The sequence below is a fragment of the Propithecus coquereli genome, unplaced genomic scaffold (assembly GCF_000956105.1).
Source record: "Propithecus coquereli isolate 6110/MARCELLA unplaced genomic scaffold, Pcoq_1.0 Scaffold155, whole genome shotgun sequence".
NCBI lineage: Eukaryota > Metazoa > Chordata > Mammalia > Primates > Indriidae > Propithecus > Propithecus coquereli.
Window position 1 is genome coordinate 2,451,367 of NW_012139969.1, and position 8,827 is coordinate 2,460,193.

The 8,827-nt window shown below is 37.7% G+C and overlaps 1 protein-coding gene across 1 annotated transcript in view; it reads right to left on the reverse strand.

The window, feature by feature from the left end:
* NEO1 (neogenin 1) overlaps positions 1-8,827 on the reverse strand; it is a 212,881-nt gene that overhangs the window by 200,001 nt on the left and 4,053 nt on the right. Inside the window, exons 3-4 of the mRNA XM_012640549.1 lie at positions 6,688-6,963; positions 2,954-3,107 (exon numbers count right to left, since the gene is read on the reverse strand). Of these exons, the coding sequence (XP_012496003.1) occupies positions 2,954-3,107; positions 6,688-6,963 (430 nt within the window). The remainder of the gene's footprint in view (positions 1-2,953; positions 3,108-6,687; positions 6,964-8,827) is intronic.

Below are 8,827 nucleotides of genomic sequence, written 5' to 3' on the forward strand. Positions count from 1 at the left end.
TTATGTAATTTTGAAGTCTGGAATCAATCAGAGAATCACTCCACCACATCTATGCCACACTGAGATTACTAATATAGAAGGAAAACATAAAGAGGGTTAAAATGTCAAATCAAAAGTCATGGGGTCACAGTACCTACTGAAAGTTTCCTGTGGTGGCTTGGCTAGGAAAGGGAGGAAAAGAAGAAGGGAAGGGAGAGAGAACAACGGTTGCCAAAAAGCATCTCCCTAGGTGTGGTAGTTGGGCACAAATCAACCTCTACCATGCCATGATCAACAAGGATGTTGATGAATACTGGCCCAACTCATGAAAGTCTTGGCTCCTGATTCAGCCTCTGAGACCATTTAGCAGAGACACCAGGGCACGTCATTACAACCTGGCAAGGGTGGAAGTATAGGAGCCCCACTTGGTCTTTGACTGGCATGGTAGTGGTGGGGCCACAGTTTTTTCTGTGGTGTTTGAATGGAGTAGAGTAATTGTAGTCTAACAGTTTTTGTCTTGCTTATCTGTCCCTTTCATGGTCCTTTGGCTACAGAGAGCATACTTTTGTTGGGGCTTTTTTTAGATGTGTCCGTTGGTGTTTCCAGGTTGCTACTTCATCTCAAACTGTGGGATATACGAAGCAAAAACAGAACCCAGAAAACTAACCATCATGTTGTTCCTTGGATCCCAAGGTCCCTAGCCAATCAATCTTCCATCTCTCTCCACCTTTCAGAGTCTTATGTTTGTTTTATATATAACATCCAGGCTTTTTAGTTGTATTTAGTGAAAGGAATAGGGAAAAATATGTCTACTCCATCTTTCCAAAGTAGAAGTCCCTCTGTTTTCTTAAGTAACCTAGTTTTTCTACTACTGTCAGTTGTAATAATATCAAGCATTTTTTAACTATAATCTGTTTCTTTGCAGCTGGGTTTGGAGCTATCATTCCACTAAAAGATAACATTATTTGATTTCTAATTTCTTTCTATTTATAGTAGAGACGGGGTCTCGCTCTTGCTCAGGCTGGTCTCGAACTTCCGAGCTCAAGCAATCTTCCCGCCTCAGCTTCCCAGAGGGCTAGGATTACAGGCGTGAGCCACTGTGCCCGGTCTGATTTCTAAATTATACTTTGCTGTCAGTCACCTTGAACGTTAGCATTTGCATTTTCTGGATTCTCTCCCTTTAAAGCAGAACTGCTCCATGAACGGGATCCATTTCCACCTCCCTCTTTCATTAGCTATGCTTATTTTGGATCTGAACAAATTTAATTAAAAGATTAAATAAACACATCGATTCTTAGACATTTATAAAAGCCATGGCAATGTTTTCAAATATTTTCAAAGAAGTCTTAAGATTAGTAATAGAGAACGGTATCTAATTATTTAAGATCTTTTTTCATTAGAGCCAGCCACACATTATCTGGAATTCTATCCACTTTTTTCTTTCAATTTCTAAATCTCTAATTTGGGGTCTAAACAATTTATCAACTATGGTCCACCTATGTATTTCATAAGGCTCTGGCAGAAACAAAGATATTTTAATCATAGACATCCAACCTGAAGCACTCCTATGCTCCATTCACCTACTTATATTTTCCTACATTACATTCAGTTATTTATTCAACCAAAATATACTGGTTACCACTCCCCTACCCAGTTATTTGCAAATACTGTGCAAGGCTCTAGAAAGACCACTATGAATGACACCAACACTGTCCTGCTCTTGGATTCTTTTGAAGCTTCTTGAGGAAGTGACATACCAAGGCAGTGCTCCTCAGATTTTCCCACCACATAATCTGACTATTCAGGAGCCTAGATAGAGAGCTAGAGGCAGAAAAAAATCTACTCAATCTTCAAAGTCTACTGATTGATCTTTAAAATTCAGAGGAATATTATTAACCATGATATAATCCACATTTAATTTAATTAAAAAAACATTTGCTTTCAAAGGTATCTTTGAATAAAACTGGACATTCCAGAAGATCCTACCATGATTTATATAGTCTGGCCCATCCTGACCATCACTCGACTAAGAGAACAACTCTCTAACACTGTATAAAACAGCAATGCCACATCTACCTCTCCTGGCAACCCTGGCCTACTCTTCTTAAGTTTCTTCAGAGCACTTATCATAACCTGACATTTTATATGTTTACCTGATTATTATCTTGACTCTTTTCCACTAGAATATATGTTCTATAAGAGCAAGAACTCTATTTGGTTCACTACTCTATTCTCAGTACCTAGAACAGTGCCCGTAGTCAGCATGTAGTATCTAGAGACACTTTTGGTTGTTACAACTTGGAAGTGCTGTTGGCATCTATTGGGTAGAGGCCAGGGATGCTAGTAAACATTCTATTAATATCATGCACAAGACAGCTTTGTTTTAGAAACCAAAGTACACCTAACTACCACCACCCCAGTTCTCTTCTGAGAATACAACTGAGAAAAGCACCAATAACATAAGGAAGTAATGAGGGGAGATGGGAGAGATGATAGGGCAGTTGGTGTCTGTGGAAAATGAAGAATTTGTGATCACAGCAGAAGGCTGAGATGATTTTAAAAGACAAAAACAAAAGGATGAGGAATACAGTTTCTTAAACTGTTTGAGAAAAGAAAAAAACTACCATCAATAAAACGCATATGAGAGTGAGAATGAGTGAGAAAACTCAGGCTACTCAGGACTGGAAGCTCTTCCAACAATTTAGGGAAGAAGACCCCAAAGTATGTTAAGCTAAGCATAGTGCAGCGTCAGAAAGAACAAATGGAGTAATTATCACTTAATATTTTGAAAGCACTTTTCTCTTTAAACATCCTAATCATATGAAGCATTTATAAACATATTTCAAGGATGATATATGAGCATTATGATGTGTTTAAAGTAGATAATCATTTTTTATTAATCAATAGTCCCAAATAGGATTAGACCAAGTCTCAAGCTAAGGCTGAGAAGGGCTTTCAGGCAGACGGCATTTACCTTTCTATGTCAAGGGCCTCCTCATTCTTCATCCATCTAATGGCTGGAGCAGGAAGTCCTGAGGCAACGCACGGCAACACTGCACTCTGACCAATGACTCTCACTGAGGAAGAAGGTTGTTTCAAAAATACCAAGTTTGAAGTTACCTCGGGATCTAAAAAAAAAAAAAATGTTTAAATGAAAGACAAAGATTAAATAAAAGGCAAAGCACTTTCCCATTTTAATCATGAAGAATGACTAATTTCTATTCAGTCTGTGTGGCTTTGTATGACAAAATATTTTAAGCAAAAGTGACACAAAAAATGTCCATTTAAATTAGCAAATACTTGTTAAATAAATTCTAGGCAAATACTTCTGTACAAAGTATTATACAAGGCTCTTTAGGGGTCTTAAAGACATACAAGTTATAGCTCCTGCCTTCAGGGTGCATACTGGTCAATTGAGGGAGATTTGACGTGAATCCCCTTCACTTTAAAAGATGACATAAATGCCACATGAAAGGTACAAACAGCAGAACCAAGCTAGCTCAGGACCCTTGGCATCCTCCCTACTCACAGGGATTTAAGAGGTTTCCTTTCCTTTCCTGAACCTGTGTATTATTTCCAAAAATCTTTCTGAGTTTCACCTCTTTAAATTTGCTCACTTAGTCTGTCAATCCTTTGATTTTGTAATAGAGCAACCATCTAGCTGCCACTGTACTTATCTATCTCTTATTTAGGTATCAGAATTAATCTGTGTTCACTTTATAGAGTTGTCCTCTTGTGGACATATGAAAAAGCCACACTCTGTGGGTAAAAGATAGAGTTCTCTACGTAACAGGGTGATACCAACTTAAAATTGAGTTTTGAGAAAAAAGTTCTCAGGCAGAGAAATGTGATGCCTGTTCCTACAATCTTTGGAAAAGATGTTCTCTAGCCATGGTAACAACTTCCAGAACTACCTTTCAATTTGTCTAACCAATTATCAACAGTTCAACAGCCATGGTAACAAGCAAACATTGCCTGATAGATTAGTGATGACTCATGCCAGTGAATGTGCCTTTGAAAGCCAACCAATGAGTGACACAATCAGGCTTTAGAAGTCAGCCAATTCACAGCGGAGTCGCTTGCGTCTATGGCTGATGATGACCAGCTCCAACCTCTGTAACCAACCACAAAACATGTTTCTATGACGGACATCAACCCGCCTCCGCCTCTTAACCAATACAACCCAAAACAATGTCATCTCAAGAACTCTACATAGGAGTCTATGTTTGACAAGCACAGCTCTCCTTTAAGTAAGCAAAACACTTAGCATTATGTTTTTGTTTCAGATATTGAGTAGTGATCTCATCCTTTGACACTATAAACTTGTTTTCTTGCATGAGATTTTTAAAGATTTGCTTGAATGCCACGTCAGGTGTAAAGAAAAAATGCTATCTCTGTCACATAAAAGCAAGTAAGAAAGAAGGCTAAAAGACATTGGTATGTGGCAATAGTTCTTAAAAATTTTTTGATATATTTTAACTCATTATATCCAAAATATTATCATTTCATTTTGTAACCAACAAAATTATTGAGATATTCTACATTCTATTTTTCATACCAAGTCTTAAAAAAACCAGTGAATATTTTATAACACTTAATTTTTTAAAAAATTTTTAATTATTATGGGTACATAATAGTTACATGTATTTATGTGGTACTTGTGGCATTTTAAAACAGGCATATAATGTCTAATAATCAAATCTGGGTAACTGGGGTATCCATCATCTCAAGCATTTATCATTTCTTTGTGTTAGGAACATCCCAGTTCTACTCTTTTAGTTATTTTAAAGACTACCACAGCTTTTTGTTGACTGCAGTCACTTTGTTGGCTATCAAATACTGCTCATTCTATCTAACCAACTAATGATATTTTTGCACCCATTAACCAAGAGTTCTATTTAAAATTCCCCTTCAATTACTTAGGTATATGTAATCAAATTTTGATAGAATCAATTAAATAAATAACAAATATTTATTGGCTTCTATGTGCCAGGAACCATTCTTGGCAGCAGACAAAATTCCCTGCTCTTGTTGAGCTTACATACCAGTGAGAGAGACAACAAATAAGGTATGTCAGGTGGGGCTATGTTCTGAAGTACAATGGAGGCAGATGGAGAAAACACTGGGGTGGAAATGAAAGACTGTTGTTTTAAACAGAGTGCTCAAGGAAGGCTTCACTGATAAAGTGATGTTTGTGCAGAGAGAGTAAGCCAGGCAGACATCTGAGAGAAGAGGAGTCTAGGCAGAGAAAATGGCAAGTAGAAAGGCAGTAAAGAGCGAGCAGGTTTAAGGTGTGTTCTAGAAGAACAATGTGGTCACAATCACAGAGGAAGAGAGAGAAGAGTCTGAAACGGGAGAGGGGAAGTAAGGAAGGGAAGTGGTATTAAGATTATATAAAGTAGGCTAGGTGTGGTAGCTCATGCCTATAATCCTAGCACTTTGGGAGGCCAAGGCAGGAAGACTGCTTGAGGCCAGAAGTTCAAGAGCAGCCCTGGGCAACATAGCGAGACCTCCTCTCTACAAAATATAAAAAATTAGCTGGGCATTGGTGGCACATACCCTGTAATGCCAACTACTTGAGAGGCTGAGGCAGGAGGATCGCTTGAGCCCAGGAGTTGGAGGCTGCAATGAGCTAAGATCATGCCACTGCACTCCAGCCTGAGTAACAGAGCAAAACCCTGTCTCTTTATTAAAAAAACGAAAAAATTACATAAAGCCTTACAGGCCATTCATTAGGGGGTTTGAGCAAAGGTGTAACAAGATCTAACACACATTTTAAAAGATAATGTGGTTGTTAAGAATACACTGGGACAGGAATGACAAGGGCAGCAATGATGACAACAAAAGACAGAAGCTGCCATTTAAAAAAAAATCAGTTCAATGCCCATCAAGAACACCCTCAGGAGTTGCAGCTCATAACACTGGTCTTACTCTGCAAGCCAGTCCATAGGTTAAAACAAGCCCATGAAGTAGTCATATATAAAAACTTTGCCCAAACAATGGAGGGATGGTCCAATTACATTTGTAAACTCCAACATGAAACGGGAACTATGGAAAGAACCAGGCACCTAGCAGTGGGAATAAAAGGTGAAAAGTCAGGAAACATCAAGAGGCTAGGGGGGCTGTGATGAGCTACACGTGAGAGGAAGTCCGGAGTAAGAAGTTACACAGTGAGAACAGATTTACAAAACTGATTATGAGGAAAACCAGTAAGGGCAGAAAGCATGAGAAGACATACAAAAAGAAGGAAAGACTGAAATAGAAGCTGAGTTTATGTTAAAATGGGGCACACCATAAAGATCCAAGAACTCTTGTTGGCCAGTTCTAGAGCTGCCATATTAAAAGTCACCACCCTACCCACCCACATGAACTAGCCTGAGTGAGTCACTGATTGTACAAGTATTATAAAAAGACCTAACTATAAAAGTATCCTAAGTGGGGAGAAGGCTTGACAAAAGACACAGAGCTTCAACTAAGAAGAATGCCACTAGATACTGAACATACTTTATTGCTTCAAAAATTTCTAAAAATGTATTCACGAAAGAGTGGATCTCTCTGGCATATTTTCTTCTTTTTACTCCTGTAAGAAACTGAGACTATGCTGACAGTAATATGTTATATCACACATTAACAATGTGCATTAAAAATATTCTAACAGAATAATTTTACCCATTAGTAAAACCATTAATCTTGATATTGAATTAATACCTGGAAGAACCTTCAATTCAGCTTCATCACTATACTTTGGTGGCCCACCACTTTCAACTATGCAGCGATAAAGTCCCCCATCTCCTTCAGTCACGTTGCTGATAACCAGTGTTCCACTCGGGAGTTTGATAACTCTATCATCCAGAAGAAGGGGCTGTCCGTTCTGTTCCCACCTCACAAAGGGGACCAAATCTGCATTAACTTCACAATTCAGAATTGCACTGCTCCCAGCATAAACTGTGGAAGGTTCTGGTTGGCTGATAAATCTTGGAAGACCTGGACAATAAAGGAAAAAAAGAAATAAAATGTAATTAAATATTACTTAAAAATGTAGTTGTGAGGATTGAGGGCAAGTTAGCCCATGTGGCCACAATGTATGGTAGAACCAAGGTCAAGAAGAAGGTTCACGGGCCAGGAAATTGGCTATATAGAGGGATAAGAGCAAATAAGTAAATATACCAAGGATAACTGGAGTCAGATTCCTCACAGCTGGAGAAGCAAGGTGCAAATATGGAAAAGAAGAAGGGTAGAATAAATCTCACAGTATTGGTCTAGAATAGAGGTATCAGTGTACACTTTATGGTTTTATATAATTATAGGTATAAAAATATACAGTGATGTCAATATAACAGTATGTGTGAAATATGTATATATTTTATATATAGTCACTACATATACATGAATTAATATACCTCTATACACCTATGTATTTCCTAGTCCTGTCCATAAAGAAGGGCCAGAGTCCACGTCATTCCAATAGCAATGAGTACATATGGTGACCCTATCTTGATTTCTAAATATCATTTTCCACAACAAGGAACCAGTGCTTCTTAGAGAAATTGCTGATCCTAGGAGTGGAGTAGGGAAAGTACAAGATGAATCTGGAACATCTTATGACATAAAGTAAGGAACTGTCCAAAGAACAATGTGGCCATATCAAAAGGACATGGAAGTCAGATGGAAGGGAGTTCCTCTGACTAAATCTGGGATAATGGTATTAATGCATTATAACCCACAATTAAACTAGAATCTGTGAGTTCATCCTAACATAAGCAAATAAATGGAGCAGAAGGAAAAGTTCTACCTTATAGAAATGATGGAACTAGAAAAATCACCACTTGGTAACCATGGCAATAATAATTGATTCAGGCAAGAATCCTCAATGGATCTAAAACTAGTAGATGAAAATTTGATGAGGAACAGTATATGTACAGAGTATCAATATATCTCTTCCCAAAATAGTTATTACTAATTAACAAAAATAAAAACTTCACTTTACAATGGAGAAACATTGCAGAGACCATCTTAACCAAGTAATAAAAGTCAACACCACCCAGCAACAGAACAAAATATCACAGGCTTCCAGGTGTGATGCACTGAGGAGAATACAGCATTATTTCTGTGGTATTCCTCCACAAAATGCAAAACCTGAATCTATTCATGGGGGGAAATCAAACAAACCCAAAATGAGACAAGGAAAAACTGAGGACCTGTTCCACATCAAATGAGTTTAAAGAGACACAACTATTAAGTCACACAAGTAATCCTGAACCAGAAAGAAAAAGGGGTGAGGGAAGTTTCTGCTTTTGTCTTTTGCCAAAAAGAACATTATTGAGACAATCAATGGAGTATCTATTAAATGATAATATTGTATTAAGGCTAATTTCCTGATTTTGATGGATGTCTGTGATTATTTAGGAGAATGTCCTTGTTTTTAAGAAATACACACTGAGATATTTAAATAGGAGGTATAGAGTAACATGTCTGGAACTTACTCTTAACCATTCAGAAAAAAATATTTGGGTGTATGCATATTTGGGGGGATGATAAGGCAGAGGTGGTAAAACGTTAATAATTGGGTAATCTGGGTGAAGGTATATGGATTTCTTGGTTGTATTCTTACAACTATTCCCTAAGTTTGAAACTATTTCAAAATGAAATGTTAAGAAAAAGCACCGTCATAAATACTCTATAGATGCCACAGAATGTAGTGGCTAATAGCATCAGTTCTCAAGTCACATACCTGAATTTGAATTCCAATTCTACCACTTCACGGTTGTATAAAGTTGGCAAGTTACTTAACCTCTCACTAAGCCTCTCTGTCAGCAAAATGAGAACAACAGGCCCCCCAGGTTTGTTA